The sequence below is a fragment of the Pongo pygmaeus genome, chromosome 12, assembly GCF_028885625.2.
Source record: "Pongo pygmaeus isolate AG05252 chromosome 12, NHGRI_mPonPyg2-v2.0_pri, whole genome shotgun sequence".
Lineage (NCBI taxonomy): Eukaryota > Metazoa > Chordata > Mammalia > Primates > Hominidae > Pongo > Pongo pygmaeus.
The window spans coordinates 43,216,859-43,238,536 of NC_072385.2; the positions used below are offsets into that span (position 1 = coordinate 43,216,859).

At 41.7% G+C, this 21,678-nt stretch overlaps 1 protein-coding gene and 1 pseudogene across 2 annotated transcripts; one reads left to right on the forward strand and one right to left on the reverse strand.

The window, feature by feature from the left end:
• The first annotated feature begins 3,968 nt into the window (after positions 1 to 3,968).
• Positions 3,969 to 4,187, forward strand: LOC129031028 (U2 spliceosomal RNA; annotated as a pseudogene).
• A 3,768-nt stretch (positions 4,188 to 7,955) lies between these two features.
• Positions 7,956 to 19,022, reverse strand: LOC129030143 (syncytin-1-like). 2 transcript variants are annotated; one of them, XR_010123035.1, is made up of 3 exons: positions 18,927 to 19,022; positions 12,035 to 12,104; positions 7,956 to 9,614 (listed from the first exon to the last, which is right to left on the reverse strand). XR_010123035.1 is itself a non-coding variant. In XM_054475090.2 (3 exons), the coding sequence occupies exons 1-3, from the start codon at positions 14,418 to 14,420 to the stop codon at positions 9,458 to 9,460; spliced, it is 243 nt and encodes an 80-aa protein (XP_054331065.1). In that variant the 5' UTR covers positions 14,421 to 14,535; the 3' UTR covers positions 7,956 to 9,457. The 2 variants fall into 2 exon arrangements, 1 of the variants encoding a protein (XP_054331065.1); XM_054475090.2 differs by lacking the exon at positions 18,927 to 19,022 and adding an exon at positions 14,405 to 14,535.
• Positions 19,023 to 21,678: the final 2,656 nt, after the last annotated feature.

Consider the following 21,678-nt stretch of genomic DNA (forward strand, 5'->3'; position numbering starts at 1 on the left):
CACCTTCAACACCGGAGATTACAACTGAACAAGAAGTTTGGGTGGGGACACAGATCAAAACCATATTAGAAATCTACTCCAGAGCTTCTCAACCTTTTTACTTTATTTAATAAACATAAATCACTTACTCTGTGCCAGGCATGGCACTCATTTAATTTTCATAACAACACTACCAGATAGGTACTACTATTATCTCCACTTCACAGATGGGCAGACTGGGGCAGGAAGAGGCTAACTTATGCTGCTAGTAAGGGCAGCAGAATGACGCAGTCAGTTGAATTGTTGATTTCCCAGCCTTTGGGGCAGCTGAGCAGGCCCAGAGCCACTGGCATCTTCAGGCCTGTTTACTCCCCACCAGTGAGCAGCCTCACCTAGGCCTCTCCCACAGCCGTCAAAAATCAGAATCTACATGGGGTCCAACAGTGTGGCTGTCACCCAGGTTCTGGTCCCAGCTGCCCACCCAGGCACCCAATCTCCAGGGTGAGCCAGCTCCTCTGTTACTGTGAAATGCTCCATATGAAAAAGTTCTGGCCAGATGTGGGGATTCACACCTGTAATCCCAACACTTCAGGAGGCAAGGCAGGAGGATCACTTGAGCTCAGGAGTTCAAGACCAGCCTGGACAACATAGTGAGACCCTATATCTACAAGAAAAAATTAACCAGAAATGGTGGTGTGTGCCTGTAGTCCTAGCTACTCTGGAGGCTGAGGCAGGAGGATCACTTGAGCCCAGGAGTTTGAGGTTACAATGAGCTGTGATTGTGCCACTGCACTCTAGCCTGGGTGACAGAGCGAGACTGTGTCTCTAAAAAATTTTTTTTAAAAAGTTCTGAGGGTTTGAAAAGAATCTGTAAAATGCCACCATTACATTTTATTCGTGAAAGAAAAAAAGCTGTAGCTCCTATAAAGATAACTTACACTGTTGAAAATTTTTGGTCATTAAAAAATTAAAAAATGTATCACCTACTTGTATAAACAGTTTCTTATTGATGGTAAGTAGCAGGAAGTTGAAGAACTGATCATTGAAGTCTTGATCAGAACCTGATGGTGACTAGTTCAAACAAAAAAAACCCACCCCAATATAGAAAGGTATGCTCATATCTATGAGCAAAGTAATTATAAACATTGAAAAATGTTATTTGGAAGTTTAATATAAACTTAATATTAAATATCTATGCTCATATACAGTACTTTGTATTTTATATTTCTAATTTTAACAGCATAATGTAAAAAATGTACAATGAATAGTTCATCAAACGCCCCACAGCCCTCTAAATCCTGTCCAGTATCTTCTGTGTGGTCTGAGCAGGGCTGGGGAGCCTGGGCCAGTTCTGCCGCAGGAGAGTGTAGAAAGCTGAGCCAGCTGTGACTTCTGGCTTTTCTTGAGACATCAAGAAACGTAGCAGAGAAATTCACTTCAGCACACAGCACGATGCACGCAAGTGTTGGTTAAAAGTGGTGTGATGAATGAGAATGAAGCTGGGCTACCATTGTTCTTCACATTTAAATCTCCACGCTGAGAATGTTGGTGTTCTTCTTAGCCACATCTGAATATCTGAAAATTTGGAAAGAACTAACTTTCAGATGATCCAATCATTGGCAAACTCTCATACTGTCTTCTGAGCATAAACTGAAAACAGCCTTTCAAATTCTCTTTCATAGAAACTCAAATTACTTTTGTAAGTGGCTCTTACAGGCAAAAAGAGGGAGAGAGGAAACAGGAAGAAACAAGTCGGGTTAATTGTCTTAACCATGCTGGGGCTCAGGATCAGGAGGTCGAAAGGACAAGGAAACAGACATATGCCAGAAGCACTCATGACTGGCACGTTGAGACTTGCCCTCCCTTGTGAGGATTTTCTTTCTTTTGTGTTGTTTTTTTTCCTTTCTGTTGCTTTTCTTAATGAGTAGAAAGGAGAATCAAGCATCAGGGCAACTCTTAAAAAAAAAAACAAAAACACCAAAGCACTCTTCATCGTGAGCCAGGCCATATGGTCAGAGGTGGGTTGGATGGGAGCTCACCCTGCCAGATCTCCTTGGGCAATCATGGGCAGGTCACTTGACTTTCCTTGAGCCCCAGTTTTCTCAAGTGTGCAGTAAACATACCAATGCCTTTTTCTGCAACACCCTGTGTAAGAAGGGGAGGAGGCAAGGTCTTTGAAAGAATGTTATACTCACAAGAGGCTGTTCTCAATTTGTGGCATCATTCCTTATGCAGTGCAAACCCAGCAACATTTTTCATATTCGAAATATTTTCAGCCAGGCGTGGTGGCTCATGCCTGTAATCCCAACACTTTTGGTGGCCAAGAAGAGAGGATTGCTTGAACCCGGTAGTTCAAGACCAGCCTGGGCAACATAGGGAGACCCTGTCTCTATAAAAAATAAAAAAGAAATTAGCCAGGGATGGTGGCATGCAATTGTGGTCCCAGCTGCTCAGGAAGCTGAGGTGGGAGGATCACTTGAGCCTCGAAGCTCAAGGCTGCACTGGGCTGTAATCACACCATGGCACTCTAGATGGGGCGAAAGAGCAAGACTCCATCTCAAAAAAAAAAAGAAACATTTTCCCTGATTGTTTCATCAACTCCCTCCAAAATAAACACAGTCATTCATAATCTGAAAAGAGAAAGAGATAGTATTTCACCTTAGCCAGAAATGCACAGTTGGGGAAGTTCAGAGTGAAGGAGGAGGCCCTCCGTCCTCACCTCAAACAGCCACTGGGCTCAGCAGCTGGAACTACCTTCCTCTTGTCTATCCTGGCGTTTAGCTACTGATGATACAAGCCTCAGTGTACCTCTCCCTAACATGTGGGTTATGACAAGCAATGGTGGCTTGCTTTATCAGGAGCATTTGGGGACATGCGGTGGGTCAGAATGCTATCCCAGGAAGGGGATCTTCCCTCTCTGCCTCCATGTCTGCCAGACCTAGCAGAGGTTCCCCACCTGGGAAATGGGCCAAACCACAGTCTCTTCTTTTACAGAGCAGGCTGATTCTAGCCAGACCAGTTCTGATTCATGAAAGTCAAGACTTTTGTAACTTTTCCTGGTCAATGGCAAAAGCAAGTTGGAACTTCTGCTGAGTCCATGGGAAAGTAACTGACCCAATAATAAACTAGCAACAACAGCAACTTAACTTCTCTAAAGATGTTTAGTAACTGAGTGACAAATGAGAAAACGGGAAGTTTTGTTTTCTTTAATAAATGTTTCAATGATGCACAATGTTCCTATCCTTAGATTTTATTTTCTTTCTTTAAAGCTCTTAAGTGAGAATAGCAGCAAAACTCCCATTCTATTGAACTTTAAAAGGCATGTATAATTACTTAATTTTTTGTTATTTAAATGCAATAATTCTGGGCATGGTGGCTCATGCCTATAATATCAGCACTTTGGAAGGCAGAGGTGGGAGGATTGCTTGAGCCCAGGAGTTCAAGACCAGCCTGGGCAACATGGTGCAATCCCATCTCTACAAAAAACACAAAAATTAGCTGGGCATGGTGCCACATGCCTGCAGTCTCAGCAACTTCAGAGGCTGAGGTGGGAGGATCACTTGAGCCACAGAGGTCGAGGCAGCAGTGAGTCATACTCATGCCACTACACTTCAGCCTGGGCAACAGAGACCCTGTCTCAAAATAAATAAATGTAATAATTACTTCTAGAAACTGTAACCTGTGGACCACTATTTTAGAATATTTTTACATACAATCTCTCTTATTTAAATGGGATTCCATGGATAGATATATGAAAGAGAAACCAGAGAATTATATATATTAACTCTTTCTACTCCTTAAGGACACGATAATTTTTAATTAATAGATTTATTGAGACTATACACTTAAACATTCTAATGAAGAAAGTGTTTTCAAACAACAGTCATATGAGGTCACCTATAACCCACTCATCCATTTGCAAATATTCACCGAGAGGAAGGCCCTGTTCTGGGCATTGGGATCTTGCAAAGAAAGGCAGTCTAGGCCTTATCGCTTCTCGGCCTTTTGGCTAAGATCAAGTGTAGAAAGGCAGTCTAGTCCTTGCTGTCTTGAATAACAGTCCAAAGGAGGGAACAGGTGGCTTTGGATGAATCATTTTCTTTTAACTATAGTCTTCTCTTTTTTTTTTTTTTCTTTTTGAGACAGAGTTTCACTCTGTTCCCCAGGCTGGAGTGCAGAGGCACGATCTCGGCTCACTGCAACCTCTGCCTCCTAGGTTCAAGCGATTCTTCTGCCTCAGCCTCCCAAGTAGCTGGGACTACAGGCATACACCACTATGCCCAGCTAATTTTTGTATTTTTAGTAGAGATGGGGTTTCACCATATTGGCCAGGCTGGTCTCGAACTCCTGACCTCGTGATCTGCCCACCTCGGCCTCCCAAAGTGCTGGGATTACAGGCATGAGCCACCACACCCGGCCATCATTTTCTTTTAAAGAATATTCTTCAGAATACTCTGACCTGCACATTTTGTTGAAGTCCATTCGTAGCATAGTGAAGCAGAGCAGCCACACCTGTAGATGCTATTTAGAGACTCTACAAGAAACCTCCGGAAAAGGGACAGAATTCCTTTCCTGGAAGCAAGCTCCAAGGCCGGGCCCCACATGACTTAAAATTAAAGGGCCATCAGCTGGGGCTTAAAAATCAAAATCCCATTATACCACAGTCTGAGCAGTTCAAGGGGATGCAGGCTACTGATTTAACTCCACAAGTAGTAATGGCTTGTTTTAACAAACATAGTTTCTCATCATAAAAATGTGTAATTCGCCAATTTTTTTCATCCATACTTCATACTAGATTATCTCTAATGATCTATCTTCAAGTTTGCTAGTTCTTCTTCTCTCAGCTCACAGCTACTATTGAGGCCCTCTACTGAGTTTTTCATTTCAGTTATTGTACTTTTTCAACTCCAGAAATTCCATTCAGTTATTTTAATGACTTCTATCTCTTAATTGATATTGTCTGTTTAATTTTAAATTCAAAAATATACAACGTGGTGTTCTTTAGTTTTCCGAACATATTTACAAATAGATGCTTTTCTTTTTTTTCTTTTTTTTGAGACGGAGTTTCACCCTTGTTGCCCAGGCTGGAGTGCAGTGGTGCAATCTTGCCTCACCACAACCTCCATCTCCCAGGTTCAAGTGATTCTCCTGCCTCAGCCTCCCGAGTAGCTGGGATTACAGGCATGTGCCACCACACCTGGCTAATTTTGTATTTTTAGTGGGGCTGGGGTTTCTCCATGTCCGTCAGGCTGGTCTCGAACTCCCGACCCCAGGTGATCCACCTGCCTCAGCCTCCCAAAGTGCTGGGATTACAGGCATGAGCCACTGCACCCGGCCTACAAATAGATGCTTTTCTATAATGAAGTACAGTCATGTGTCACTTAATGATAGGTATACATTCTAAGAAATGCATTGTTAGGCGATTCCATCATTGTGAGAACATCATAGAGTGTACTTACACAAACCTAGATGGCATAGCCGACTACACACTTGGGCTATATGGTATAGCCTATTGCTCCTAGGCCTATTGCTCCTATACAAACCTGTACAGCATGTTACTGTACTGAATACTAAAGACAATTGTAACACAATGGCAAGTACTTATATACCTATACATAGAAAAATGACAGTAACAATACTGTATTACAATCTTATCAGAACACAGTTGGATATGTGGTTTGACTTTGGCCAAAACCTTGCTATGCAGCACATGACTGCATTTATCTGCTAAGTTCAATATCTAGGCCTCGCCAGAGACAGTTTCTATTGGCTCTTTTCCTCCATATGAGATAACTTTCTTGTTTACTTGCATATTTTGTATGTTTTTGTTGAAACTGGATATTTCAGATCATAGAGTTCAGAAACTCTGGATTCTAAAGTACCCCTCTCCCAGAGGTGGTTATTATTGCTGTGTGTTTGTTTAGCTTAGCAATTCGCCTGAATTAATTCTATAGATTGTGTTTCTCCTGTAGTGTTTGAGCACTAATGTCTCTGCTCAGTTGCTTTTTAAAAATTATACTTTTTTAAATGTTGAAGCCTGACTTTCAACAAGGCACCCCTGGATCAACGTAGCTTAGTACTAAGCCAATTGATTGGTCAGAGGTTGTGCTTAAACATCTTGAGCCAGTATGATTTCTACATTTTGCTTTCTGTGGCTTGCAGAATACAGTGCAAGTTCAGGAAGTTTCTTGTTTATCCAGGAGTAAATAATTCAGTAAATGTAAATGGATTAATCATTCCAGTCAAAAGACAAAGCTTGTCACGCTAGATAAAAAGAGATGTATATCCTGCAAAAAAATTAGCCGGGTGTGGTGGAGCATGCCTGTAATACTTGGGAGGCAGAGGCAGGAGAATCCCTTGAACCAGGGAGTTGAAGGTTGCAGTGAGCCGAGATTGCGCCACAGCACTCTAGCCTGGTGACAGAGCGAGATTCCGTCTCAAAAAAAAAAAAAAAGAGAGATGTATATCCTGAATATATAAAGAACACTTGCAACTCAACAATGAAAGGACAAATAACTCAATTTAAAAATAGGCAAAGGATTCTAATATACATTTCTCCTAAGAAGGTTTATAAGTTGCCAATAAGCACATAAAAAGATGTTCAACATCATTAGTCATTAGGGAAATTCAAATTATAACCACAAGATACCACTTCACACCCACTAGGATGGATATAATCTAAAAGATAGGCAACAACAAGGGTTGGAAAGGAGGTAGAATAATTGGAACCCTCATTCGTGGCTGAATTATAAACATTCAGGTCATAATTCAGCCGTGAATGAGGGTTCCAATTATTCTAAATTCCAAAATTCGTATGTTGAAGCTCTGAATCCCAGCTGTATTTTTATTAGATGGGACCTCTAAATAAATAATTAATGTTAAATGAGGTCAAAAGGGTGGGGCTCCAATCTGATAGGATTAGTGTCCTTAATAGGAAGAAACACCAAAGAGCTCAGTTGCATTCTTTCTGCATGCATGCACAAAGAATAGGTCATGAAAGCAGACATTGAGAAGGTGGCCATCTGCAATCCAAGGAGAGAACCCTCACCAGACACCAACCTTGCTGGCACCTTGATCTTAGACTTTCAGTCTCCAGAACTGCATTTCTGTTGTTTACACCACCTAGTCTATGCTATTTTATTTAGGCAGCTGATGGGAATGTAAAATGGTACAGCTGCTTTGCAAAACAGTTTGGCAGTTCCTCAAAAAGTTAAACATAGATTACTATACGACCCAGCAATTCCACTGTTAGTTACATAGGCAGAAGAATTGAAGCATGTCTTAAATAAAAACTTGTACATAAATGTTCATAGTAGCACTATTCACAATAGCCAAAAGATAGAAAGGAACTAAATGTTCATCAATAGATGAATGGATAAAACAAAATGTGGTATATATGTACAATGGAATATTATTCAGCCTTAAAGAGGAAGGAAATTCTGACACATGCTACAACATGGATGAACCTTGAAGATAGCATGCTAAGTGAAAGAAGCCAGTCAGGAAAGAGTAAATATTGTATGATTCAACTTATACGAGGTTCACAGAGTAATTAGATTTATAGAGACAGCAGAATGGTGACTGCCAGGGGCTATGGGGAGGAAGGAATGGGGACTTAATGTTTAATGAGTATAGAGTTTTACCTGGGGAAGATGAAAAAGTTCTGGAGATGGATCATGGTAATAGTTGCACAAACAATGTGAATTTCCTTAATGCTATAAAACTGTACACTTAAAAATGGCCAAGATGATAAATGTTATGTTGTGTATATTTTACCACAAATAAAAAAGAGTGAATTTTATGGTATGTGTGAGTTATATCTTAATTAAGTCATTGTAAAAAATGATGAATCACCAAACAAATAGCATAAAGGGAGGAAGCACCCACATGATTATCTCAGTAGATACAGAAAAAAATCTGTAAAAATCAGCATTCATTCATAATAAAAACTCTCACAAAACTAAATTTATATGTTTCAACAGAGTTCATTTAATACTTGGAGCTGAAACAAACAAATAAAACCCAAAATAAACAACAAAACCAGAAACCAACCACCTCTCCCAATCTTTGCAAGTTAGCTCTATGCTGGGACGCACCTTCAGCACTTAGCAAGGCTCACCCTGAGCCTAGGGTCAGCCTTAAGTGAATGCTTAGTATCTTCTCAAGTCTTTTCTAAGCATGGATTTTGCCTGGGTGTGTTTGTGGCTTTCTAAATTCCTTGGTATACATTGCTGCTTTTGCATGTCCTAAGTTCCCAAAAAAAATCTCACCCCAGATTCTCCTTTAGGCCTTTGATGGTCTATCGTACGTCTCTACCCAGAATCTCTTGCCTTAGGCATCCATGGGTCTGCAGTCACCTTGCAGTTTTTATGAGTGATACCCACCATTTTTCTTCCTGACTTCCAAGTTAGGGAAAACAGAGAGAAGCACCTTGTGTTTATCCTTCAGATGTCCTGTAGAGAGGTTAGAACAGGTGTACATAATAATTTGTAAATAAACTCTGCTCTGTCCCCTCTGCTTTGAGAGAGAGAGAACTGGGAATCCAGCTTCTGCAGTTTCAAGACTGAGACTGCCACTGCAGCAGTGGGTGGGGGCGGGGTCATGCTGGGCAAAGATAAAATCACTACGAAACTTTTCAACAACTTTGAAGATTTTTTTTCTTTTCTTTTCTTTTTTAAAATGAGATAGGGTCTCACTATGTTGACCAGGCTGATCTTGAACTCCTGGCCTCAAGTGATCCTCCCATATTGGCCTCCCAAAGTGCTAGGATTACAGGCATGAGCCACCATGCCCAGCCAAGATGTCTTTTTCTTGATTGGGCATTTGCTTGGTTGCTGTTAACATTGGGTTGTTTTCCAGAGCACCAACAAAGTTTGTTCAGACAGTTCCTGCTTGTTTTTTCAATGTTCTGAAGTGAAGAACAATCCTTCGAGTTCTCTAGTCTGCCTTTTTGTTGACATCACTATCTCCTTTGCTTTAGAAAGATATTTCTGCTGGGTATAGAATTGTAGATTGAAAGAATTTTTTATGTCAACGCTTTTTTTTTTTTTTTTTTTTTTTGCAGTTGCAAGATTTAATAGAGTGAAAACAGAGCTCCCATAAAATGGGAGGGGACCCAAAGGGGGTTGCCGTTGCCGGCTCGAATGCCTGGGTTGATATCCCAATCATTGTCCCTCCCCCTGTATTCTCAGGCAATAGATGATTAGCTATTTCTTTACCTCCTGTTTTTGCCTAATTAGCATTTTAGTGAGCTCTCTTTACTACCTGATTGGTCAGGTGTGAGCTAAGTTACAAGCCCCATGTTTAAAGGTGGATACGGTCACCTTCCCAGCTAGGCTTAGGGATTCTTAGCCGGCCTAGGAAACCCAGCTAGTCCTGTCTCTCAGTCTCCCCTCTCAACAGGAAAACCCAAGTGCTGTAGGGGAGGCTGGCCGACGACTGCTCTAACTGCTTCCTTCTGATTGGGGCGTAGTAGGGGTCATGCAGTTGAGATTTCCTTGGGAGGGGTGCCTTTGATGTCATCAACATCGAAGCATGGGCTAGCAGGCTGGTCCAGGGGTCTGCAGTAGATCTTAGTCATGGACCGCATCTGGGGCTCCATTTGAAGAACCATTTGTAGTTTTACAGCTTTGATTCTGGAAGAGACAAATTTAACAAGGAGGTTAAAGATACAGGGATTGAAATGTATGGCCTGCAGTGCAGGGGATTATTTCTTTGGCACACTTCACAGGCCCTGACTATCTGCTTGTTAGTTTTGAAAAGGCCTGGTCCAGTAAATAAAGATTCGTCCATCTGATGGGTGCTATCAATGCCTAAGTGAAAGGTTTGGTGGAGAGTTTTAAGTAATTTCCATTGATTAGCTGCAGGCAAAAGTATTTTTCCTTCTTCGGTGGCTAGCCATCCTGAGGGGAGGAAACTATGTCCTCATGAAGTTCCCCATTGTCAGGCCTCTGAGCCCAGGCTAAGCCATCGTATCTCCTGTGACCTGCACGTATACATCCAGATGGCCCGAAGCAAGTGAAGAATCACAAAAGAAGTGAAAATGGCCTGTTCCTGCCTTAACTGATGACATTCCACCACAAAAGAAGTGAAAATGGCTGGTCCCTGCCTTAACTGATGACATTACCTTATGAAATTCCTTCTCCTGGCTCATCCTGGCTCAAAAGCTCCCCCGCTGAGCACCTTGTGACCCCCACCCCTGCCCGCCAGAGAACAACCCCCCTTTGACTGTAATTTTCCTTTACCTACCCAAATCTTATAAAATGGCCCCACCCCATCTCCCTTTGCTGACTCTCTTTTTGGATTCAGCCTGCCTGCACCCAGGTGAAATAAATAGCCTCGTTGCTCACACCAAGCCTGTTTGGTGGTCTCTTTTCGCAGGTGCGGATGCAAGTGAAATCCATCTATTTCTCCTGCTGAGCAGGGGGGCTTGGTTTCCCAGAGGGGATTACTCCATACTAGGGGTACTTCTATAAGCATTTCTAATGGAGGGTCCTGCCTTGTGGCTCTTTTGGTTTCAATATCCACTTGGCGGTTCCTTTCTATTTCCCTTTCCTTTCCTTTCTGATGACCCCGGCAGTGTAAGACTGCCACCTCTTTAGGTTTCTGTACAGCCAATAATAATCTCCTAATGGCTTCCTGATGTTTGATAGGTGTTCCTTCGGAAGTTAAGAATTCCCTTTCTCTCCATATTGCTGCGTGGGCATAGAGGACTAGGTAAGCATACTTAGAGTCTGTATATATATTTACCCATTTTCCTTCCCTAATTCAAGTGTATAATGGCCCTTGCTTTTGCTAGGATGTCTTTCCCTAACAAAGGAGTGGGGCTTTCAGGCATAATTAGAAAGGCATGTGAAAAGAATAAAGGTACCCAGTCACAGCTTGGCAGCTGGGAGAAGTATCTAGTGACTGCCTGTCTTAGGACCCCTCGGATAGCGACAGATCTGGAAGACAGTTGTCCAGGACAGAAGAGTAAGACTGAGAAGGCTGCGCCAGTGTCCAGGAGACAGTTAACCTCCTGGCTGTCAATGGTCAGGCACACCCAGGGCTCTGTGAGGGTGATGACATGGGCTGGCACTTGCCCCAGGCCCCCTCAGTCCTGCTGCTGGATCATCTGGTTAGTGGTTTCTGACTCAGAGGACCTTCATCCCCTGGGGCAGTGGGCCTTCCAGTGATTCCCTTGACATAAGGGGCATGGATGAGGGGGTGGCTTATTTCTATTCAGACCATCTTTTTTAAAGTGTCCTTGTCGACCGCACTGGAAGCAAACCCTGTTAGGCATTTCATTTGCCCAGGCTTTCCGTGTTCCAGAGCCTGCAAAGTCTGCTTGCCTGAGGGTCATGACTCAAGCAGTGGCCTTTTTCTTATCTCCTTTGTCCTGTTCTGCCTGCTCCTCCTGATCTCTATGATAAAAAACCAAGGTTGCCAAGTTCAATAGGGTTTCTAAGTTTTGCTCCAGGCCTAAAGCGGACTTTTGAAGTTTTTTTTTCTAATGTCTGCAGCTGACTGAGTGATAAACTTATCCTTTAAGATTAGTTGGCCTTCAATAGAGTCAGGTGACAGGGAGGTATGCTTCCTCAATGCCTCCCTTAGTCTCTCCAGAAAGGCAGTAGGATTTTCTTCCTTTCCCTGTGTTATAGTGGACATCATTGAATAATTTATAGGCTTCTTCCTAGTTTTCCTTAGTCCTTCTAGCACACAAGTTAGTAAATGTCTGCGGCACCAATCTCCATGTTCTGATTCTGCATCCCAGTGAGGGTCTACACTGGGAACTGCCTGCTGGTCTGTGGGGAATTGTTCTCTTTCCTCTATTGTCATCCTATCATTGACCTGACTGAGATACCAGAAATCGCCAAACTCTCGGGCTGCAGTTATGATGGTACTTCTGTCATTTGGGGTTAGTGTCTGATCTAGCAGTAACGTTACATCTCTCCATGTCAGATCAAAGGATTGTCCTAACCCTTGTAAAATGTCAATATAGCCATCAGGGTTATCTGATAATTTACCTAGGTCTATTTTAATTTGCTTCAAGTCTGACAGGGAAAAAGGTACATACACTCTGACTGGGCTGAATTCTCCAGAATACATCTTAGGGGCATTTTTGCCTTGGGAGGAACGTTTCCCATCTGAAAAAAAAAAAAAAAGAAAAAACAGAGATATCAGCACCCCTAGTCATTTTCCAATGAGCATTAGTCCTAGAGCATCCTCTATGGTCCTAATGCTTATTCCTTTCAAGTGTGCGTAATCACCCATGGACTTCTGCTTATTGGATTAGTTACGCTCACCAATGTAGCAGTCCTGCACCTGTTTTCCTGCCTTTCTTGACCACAAAGAAAGGGGTCCGTGCTGCTGGATTCTAGTGGTCCTTTACCAGTGTGCCCAACATTGCCTTTGTGCTCAGGGGTGAGTCCTAAAGCTGGGCTGGGTTCCTTAGTATTTCATAACAACCCAGCTGCCCCATCAAGATGCATTCCTATAAACAACTGTTCTTATGGAAATTCGTTTCAGATGGTGTAGGTAACCTTTTGAGTCAGGACTGAGGTCGAATTTTTTTTTGATTCTGTAAGTACTTTAAGGCTTGGCTGAGTGCAAACAGCTCCCATGTTTGAGCAGACCAATTATTAGGCAATTTTCCCAACTCTGTTTCCACAAGAGTCTCCCTATCAATTGCTGAATACCCTTTTTTTTTTTTTTCCTCAATCACCTGGGAGGAACCATGTATTGTCCTGTCCTGAAGGGAGTTCCTTCTAGGTCTGGCCGGACCTTTGTATGGTAATTAATATTTAAATCCCCTATTAGGAAATCTGCTGGGTTAAGGGAATTTTCAGTGGTTAATGTTAAATTATGTGTTTTTTTTTTTTTTTTTTTAACAGACTAGCCCTATACTTCAAGATTTTTGAGTTAGTAAGCTACCTTTTTGCTTTTTTGACTTAGACTAATTCTGAACTGGCGAGGTGTGCTCACAATGAGGTTTCCTCTAAAAGTTACTTTTCTACTTTCTTCTGTTAGCAAAGCAGTTGCTGCTACAGATTGAATGTATTTGGGCCATCTGCGGGTTCCCGGGTTAAGGATTTTTGATAGGAAGATTACTGGTTGTCAGTGGTCTCAGTGTTTTCAGGCTATGCCCTTGTTTACACTGACAACAAGGTAGTATTGAAGTGTTATAGGGTCATGGAGAAGCTCTTCAATTATCAATTATAGGTTTTAAATTTACCCTGGCTTTTAAAGGAATACGGCACACTTTTTTCTTTACTACTTCTATCTCTCTTTTCTCTCTCCCTCTCTCTCTCTCTGTCTGTTCTCTCCTTGACTTACTCAAGTTGCTTTCATCCTGATCTGTTATGTTGTCGTAGACCCAGTTCCAGTGGTTAAAGTACTGGGTCATCAGTTCTAAGGCCCTGGCCAAGGAGCTAAGGCTTGGAGATTGTATTGCAGAGGGGTAAGCTGGGTAGAAATTGGGGGAAGAGAGCATCTTACACAATGGGAGAGCAATCCTCCTAGCCAGTTACAAACTTGGGGCCCTGGCAAGGGTGATGGGGAATGGGTCCCACATAACTGCCCATGTCGAGAGCTATATGCCTAATTTGGGAGGGACACCAGGGACAAGACTCCCTGGGTTCCTAGCCTACATGCCTAAGGACACAATGTAGAGCTTCCTTAGATCCCTTTGGAGATACAACTTGCTCTAATACTTGGGAGAGGAAATGAAAGTCTGAACCATTAGTACCTAGGAGGCAGGGATCGGAGGAAATAGATTCAGAGGTAAGGAGAATTTTGGGGCTACACTTTCAAGAAAGTTGTGGTTGGGACCCAGGATATATGGGTCAGAAGGAAAGGGGTGCACGCATGGGCGACTGTTGAGTAGAGACTTCTGGCTGCACCATGATCTCAACTGGCTAACACCAGGAGTTCGGGACAACAGCTTTCTGCCTCTGGTCGGCCCTCGGCTTCCCCAGGAAAATTGAAAGCGGACGCTGGTTCCAGGCAGAACAATGCTGCCAACCCAGAAGGGTTGGGTTGTTAGAAAGCCCTTTCCCAGACAGCCTCACACCTGAGTCTTAAGTCCAGCAGCCATGCTAATCATTTTTAACCGGCCAACAGGTGCCTGGTATTTTCCTCCAATTCTAAGGGAGGATAGCAAGCTAAAGCAGTCCAATATTACCATTTTGGAGGTCCCTTCATGGTTGCTAAAATGTTATCAGGGGTGGCAGGGGCTCCTTGTTCTTAGAGCTCTCAAGATGGTGGTGGGCTGCTTCCAAGATGGTGGCAGGCCTCTTGTTCTCTGACCTGGGGTTCTTGGCCTCATAGATTCCAAGGAACGGAATCTTGGGCCATGTGGTGAGTGTTATGGATCTATTAGAAGCCATGGGTCATGGAAGAGAACTGTGGAACCCAAAGACTAGTGTTCAGCTCAATTAGAACAAACCTGGGCACTTAGCCATGCAGGAACAATGGTGAGCCTTTAGCCCGATCGGGAGTGGCAATGGGCACCTTGCTGGATCAGGAGCGCAGCAGACAGCCTGCTGGATCCAGAGGGATGGAAGTCAGTGGCAGGTCTGCGATGGTGGCAAACAGCAGTGGTGGAAGGTGAGTGAAAGCTCAGCTTGAGCCGTAACAAACACGGACCAGAAAAGTGTGCAGTTGCAAGATTTAATAGAGTGAAAAAAGAGCTCCCATAAAATGGGAGGGGACCCAAAGGGGGTTGCCCGTGTCAATGCTTTAAAGATGTCCCCACACTGTTTTTTTTTTTTTGAAACAGAGTCTAACTCTGTCACTCAGGCTACAGTGCAGTGGCATGATCGTGGCTCACTGCAACCTCTGCCTCCTGAGTTCAAGTGATTCTTGTACCTCAGCCTCCCAAGTAGCTGGGATTACAGGCATGTGTCACCACACCTGGCTAATTTTTGTAGTTTTGGTAGAGCCAAGAGTTTTACCGTGTTGACCAGGCTGGTCTCAAACTCCTGGCCTCAAGTGATCCCTCTGCCTTGGCCTTCCAAAGTGCTGGGATTACAGGCATGAGCCACTGTGCCTGGCCCCCTACTGTCTTCTTTGCTTACATTGTTTCTAAAAAATTGATGTCATCCTTCTCTTTTTTCTTTCCCTTGTACCAAACATGTCTTTTTTTCCCCTCTAACTGCTTTTAGGAGTTTCTTTTTTCACTGATTTGTGCAATTTGCTTATGATATGCCTTGAAGTAGTTTTCTTCATGTTTCTTTTGTTTAGCTTTAATTGAACTTCTTGGATCTATGGGTTTATTGTTTCATTAAGTTTAGAAACATTTCAACCATTCTTCCTTCAAATATTTTTTCTATTTTTTCCACTGTTTTCTGGAGCCAATTACACATATATTAGGCCATTTGAATACTCACTAATAGTCTGTTAATTTTTTAAGTTTTTTCTCCTAGATTTTGGTTATTTTCTATCCTTATGTCTTCAGTTTCACTAATCTTATTAGGCCATTTGAATACTCACTAATAGTCTGTTAATTTTTTAAGTTTTTTCTCCTAGATTTTGGTTATTTTCTATCCTTATGTCTTCAGTTTCACTAATCGTATTAGGCCATTTGAATACTCACTAATAGTCTGTTAATTTTTTAAGTTTTTTCTCCTAGATTTTGGTTATTTTCTATCCTTATGTCTTCAGTTTCACTAATCTTATCTTCTTCAGTAGCCAATCTGCTATATTAAGCCTATTCAGTGTATTTATTTCAGGCATTGCATTTTTCATCTTTAGAAATTTGGATTTCATGTTTTTCCTACTTTTAATATTTCTACTTAATTTTTGAACATATAGGACACAGTTATAATTTTTAATGACTTTTTTGTTCATTCTAACATATGTGTCAGTTCTGGCCAGTTTCAACTGATTATTTTTCTCCTCCTTATGTCTCACAGTATCCTGATTCTTTGCATGCCTAGTAATCTCCAACTGATGCCAGACATTACAATTTTACCAGTTGAGTGTTAGAGATTTTTATACTCCTATAAATATTCTTGGGCTTTGTTCCAGGGCATAATTAAGTTACTTGGAAACTGTTTGGTTCATTTGGGTTTTGCTTTAAAGATTTGTTTGTTGAGGCTCAATTCATCTGGGAGGGAGGTGAAAAAATAAAAAGAGACTCAAGCCCTGTTTAGTCTAAAACTAATTACTCTGTACTATTGAGGCAAGACGTTTTTGAGTATACTATCAATGCCCTGTGAATTAGGAAGTTTTCTAGGTTAGCTGGTGAGAACAGGCTATTTTCCCAGCCCGTTGTGATACTATTTCTTCTTCTTCTTCTTTTTTTTTTTTTTTTTTCTGACTCTTTCCTCTACTTCATGTAGTTTCTTCACATACAGTGGCTGATAATTTCTCTGCTGAAGATTTAAAGGGGACCTTTTGCAGATCGCAGGAACTCTCTCTGTACCACTCTCACCTCTCCATATATATTGTCCTGCAAACCACTGCTGCTTTGCTCACACTGAACTCCCAGCTTTGTCTTCTCAACTCAGGGAATCTGCCCAGCTCTGCTAGAGTTATTCCTCCCCATGCTGTGGTCTGAACATTCTCTCAAGCCAGTAAGCTGAGGCAGTCATAGGACTCAACTTTCTTTTTTTTCCTTCACTCAGGGGTAACTGTCTTTCATTGCCTGGTATCCGGTGTCTTGAGAACTGTTATTTCATCTATTTGATCTGGTTTTGTGTTGTTGTTCTAGGCAGGAGGGTAAATTTGGTACCCATTATTACATCTAGCCGAAGTCTTGAATGTACTTGTTAACAAATGTTTTATTAGGGAAAACTTCAAGCTTATATAAGTGGGCAGAATAGTTTTGTCACTGCCTATGTCTTCATCTCTAGGCTTTAAAAAATGATCAAATCAGGGCCAATCTTGTTTTATCTGTGCCCCTACTCACTTCTCTCCCTCTTGCTTTTTTTTTTTTTTTTTGAGACAGAGTCTCACTCTGTCGCCCAGGTTGGAGTGCAATGGCACAATCTTGGCTCACTGCAACCTCCACCTCCCAGGTTCAAGCAATTCTCCTGCCTAAGCCTCCCGAGTAGCTGGGATTACAAGCGCGTGCCATTACACCTGGCTAATTTTTGCATTTTTAGTAGAGACGGGGTTTCCGCATGTTGGCCAGGCTGGTCTTGAACTCCTGGCCTCAAGTGATCTGCCTGCCTCAGCCTCCCAAAGTGCTGGGATAACAGGCAGGAGCCACTGCGCCCAGCCTCCCTCTTGCATTTTGAAGCAAATCCCAGACATCATGTAAGCTCATCTGTAAATATTTCAGGGTGAGTTTCTGTAGGGGTCCCTGCCAGTGCTCCACCTGTGTCTATCCTGCCTTTTCATTTCAGTGTGCCTGAGCTGACTTCTAGCTGTCATGATCTGCATCTCTTTGCTTGAAGGCTTTCCTTAAAGCTCAGAAAAGCCACTCTGCCCTGCGCATAGTGGGCTGGAACTGCCAGTGTGATTGGTGCTCTCCCTGACGTAGCCCTCCACATCCGAGCTCCCTCACCCTTGTGTGAGATAACTCTATGGTGTTTGTCTCACACCTTTCCCTAAGTTTCTCTGTGGGATTGCGTTCCATTCGCCCACAGTGGTAGCTGACTTGATAATGTCCCCTTTATGTCTGCATTCCTTTCTCTGTCACATTTGCTCTTTCTCTGGATTCGTTTGCTAGTGCTGCCAAAACAAAGTACCAGAAGATAGGTTGATTTAGGCAACAGAAATGTATTTTCTCACAGTTCTGGAGGCCAGAAGTCCTAGATCAAGGTGTCATTAGGGTTGGTTTCCTCTCTCCTGGGCTTGTAGATGGCTGTTTTCTCCCTGTATCTCCACATGGCCCTCCCCTCTGCATATTTTTGTGTCCTAATCTCCTCTTCTTGTAAGGATGCCAGTCTCATTGGATTAGGGCCTACCCTAATGACCTCATTTTACCGTAATTACCTCTTTAAAGGCCTTATCTCTGAATACACATTTTGAGGTACTGGAGGTTAGGACTCCAACATAAGAACTTGGGAGGTGGAGGGGACAGGGTTCAGCCTGTAATACTCCCCTACTGGCATTTACTCTACCTCCCAAATCAGCTACTGCCACTCAAGCCCTTATTTCAGGATCTACTTCTAGGAAAATCCAAATGAAGGAAACCTCTAAAAGATAAGTCCTCTTTTGAAAAAAGTAACCACATTTCCCCAAAAGCACTCCTCATATCCACACTTAAGGACTTTCCCACCACGCTGTTTACATGCATATCCCCTCCGGTGACGGCAAGGACGTTTTTTGGATCTTCTTATGTAGGCAGTTCCTCAGATGTAGGAGATACCAAACACTGCTTGATTTGCTTAACTAAATGCCATGAGTTCTAATCTTCCTTGGAAACTTGGTTATAGCCAAATAGAAAAAAACATTAACTAACAAATAAAATTGCTCCTTAATAATGCAAAAATCCCTGCTGCCTTCATTACAAGCTTTTGTGCAATACCTAGCACTCAGTAAGGCACATAGTGTCTTCCAAATAAATTAAAGTTTTTATGGCTTAAATTAGGGCTACTCATTGGGAGATATACCTAATGCTAGATGACGAGTTGGTGGGTGCAGCGCACCAGCATGGCACATGTATACATATGTAACTTACCTGCACATTGCGCACATGTACCATAAAACCTAAAGTATAATAATAACAATAATAATAATAATAAAAGAAAAAAAAATATGACTTGCTGAAGGCTCAGATGATCATCAACATTTTTAAGCAATAAAATATTTTCAAATTAAAAAAAAAAGGTTACAGTTAAGTATATATAGTTTACACAATTTACACATATGTGCATGCCTGAAGAGCTGTCTGGAGTCAGCAATATCATATTATGAAGTGATAGGATTCTGGGTTCTAATTTAAATATATATATATATATATATATAAATAAAAAATAAAAATAAAAAAATAAAATAAATAAATTAGGGCTACTCACTGTGATGTGGGATGTTGATAGTGGGGAGAGGTTGCGGGGGGACAGGGAGTATATGGGTACTGTCTGTACTGTTCCGCACAATTTTGCTGTGAACCTAAAACTGCTTGAAAAATAAATTTTATTAATTTGAAAATAAATAGATTAGATATACAGTGTCACCAATTAAAGTTAGAAACTGAAAACAAGACTAGATTTAAAAGACCTTTAGGAAAGACACAATTTTATATAAAATATCATCAATCTGCTAGTGTCACCTACTGGTGAAAAGTGGCTACTGCTGTGGAAACAATTCTATCCATTTCTTAGTGCTCTTGAATTTTGATGGTTATGTAACAAGTGTTCTGTAGGAAGTATTAGTAAACAATAAAAATTCAACAAAATAGAAAAAGTATTAATATTTATGTGATATATAAGATATGGGCGGCAAGCCATCCAGGTGCCGAGGCAAGAGACCGAGGGCACGAGCTGTTCCAGTATAATAAAATATATAAAACAACAAGAGTTATACTAGATCTAGATCATAGACATGATTATATATGAATATCATTAATCATTAGTTTGTAGCAATTACTCTTTATTCCAATATTATAATAATCCTCGCTCTATAATCATAACCTAGGAAAAACCAGGCCATACAGAGATAGGAGCTGAGGGGACATAGTGAGGAGTGACCAGAAGACAAGAGTGCAAGCCTTCTGTTATGCCCAGACAGGGCCACCAGAGGGCTTCTTGGTCTAGCGGTAACGCCAGCGTCTGGGAAGATGCCCGTTGCCAGGTGGACCGTGGTCTAGCGGTAGCGTAAGTGTCAAGGAAAAACACCCACTACTTAGCAGACCGGGAAAGGGAGTCTCCCTTTCCCCGGGGGAGTTTAGAGAAGACTCTACTCCTCCACCTCTTGTGGAGGGCCTGACATCAGTAAGGCCTGCCTGCAGTTATCCAGAGGCCTAACCGTCTCCCTGTGATGCTGTGCTTCAGTGGTCACGCTCCTAGTCCGCGTTCATGTTCCATCTTGTACACCTTGCTCTGCCTTTTAGATAACAGTAGCAAAATTAGTGAAAGTACTAAAAGTCTCTGATATGCAGAAATAATGGCGTAAGCTGTCTCTCTCTCTCTCTCTGCCATGGCTGCCAGGCAGGGAAGGGCCCCCTGTCCAGTGGACACATGACCCACGTGACCTTATCTATCATTGGAGATGACTCACACTCTTTACCCTGCCCCTTTTGCTTTATATCCAATAAATAACAGCGTAGCCAGACATTCGGGGCCACTACCGGTCTCTGTGACTTGGTGGTAGTGGTCCCCTGGGCCCAGCTGCCTTTTCTTTTATCTCTTTGTCTTGTGTCTTTATTTCTACACTCTCTCGTCTCCGCACACGGGGAGAGACCCACCGACCCTGTGGGGCTGGTCCCTACAATTTATGTGATATATAAGTTGCACATGAAGAGGAAATATCAGAAAAACAACCTTTAAGTTTACATATCCATAAGCCTCAACTCAAAACTAAAATCAGTTTTGATTTAGGGAAGAAAAGTTAAATGAAGGCAAATGCAAGTATGTGGAAAAGGTGCTTTATATGATACTCTCTCAAAATTTCTCATACAATCCAATATTTTAAGTAAAAGTAATGAATCAAATGTACAGCTTTTTATGCAAAATAGCATCTATTCATTTTTGGTGTTAGCCATACCCCAAAGTCTCTCATTAATAGCACTGAATTCAGGATCTCATGATACTTCATGTTCTCAAATGCCTTTTCATTTCCCTGCACAGCAACCTCTGAAACGTGATTCAGTTTTATAACAGCTGCAATAAACTCCACTAGAGGAAGGACTGGTCTATTGATGGGGGCCTTTCAGTTCTAGCTTACAGTCAACTTTTGACAAATTTTTCGTTATTTGTTCTTTGGACAATTTTTGTTTGCTCCAGGATTTAATTTTTCAAATTAAAAATTATATGGTAGCTGTTTTGTTTGTTTGTTTTTCTAAATCCCATAGACTCAAAAGAGAATGAGTAAAGCACTCTGGCAATCAATCGATTATCAATCTATTTTTACCAAGTAATCATAAATTTTCCATCTGCTGTGGAGGACACCAAGTTGGATCCCTGTATGGGATGTGAGAGGTGTGAGTTACTCCCTTCCTTCTTCCTTCCTCCTCCTTCTTAGAAAGGCATATAAATTTTATTAACATATATACAGGGAGAACCACAGAGTGATTACCCCCTTCTTTCTTAGTTTTGGAAATTTTTCTTTCGAAATGATTTCAGACTCAAAGAAAAGTTGCAAGAAGAATACAAAGAACTCTGCATACTCTTCATTCAAATTGGTTTTATTAGATTATCTTGATAGATAGTTAGAAATGGTATACATGTTATACATATATAAAGCTTATATATACAATATATAAAAAGTTTTTTGTAACCACCAAAGAATAAGTTCAGATGTGGTGCCCACTTACCTTTAAATACTTCAGTGTGCTTTTCTGTAGAAAAAGGACTTTCTCTTAGTCTGGTAACGGTGCCGTTTTCACATTCAGGAAATTCACATTGACAATACCATTTTCTTAAAGTCCTTGTTTAAATTTCACCAATTGTCTAAAGAATTTTAATAGCAAAAACAATTTTTCTGGTGTAGGCTCCAGATTGCTAGGCCTATATGTCACATTTAGTTATCATGTCTCTTGGGTCTCCTTTAACCTCTAACTTCCTCAGCTGTTTCAAGACCCTGGCATATATATATATATACATTTTTTTG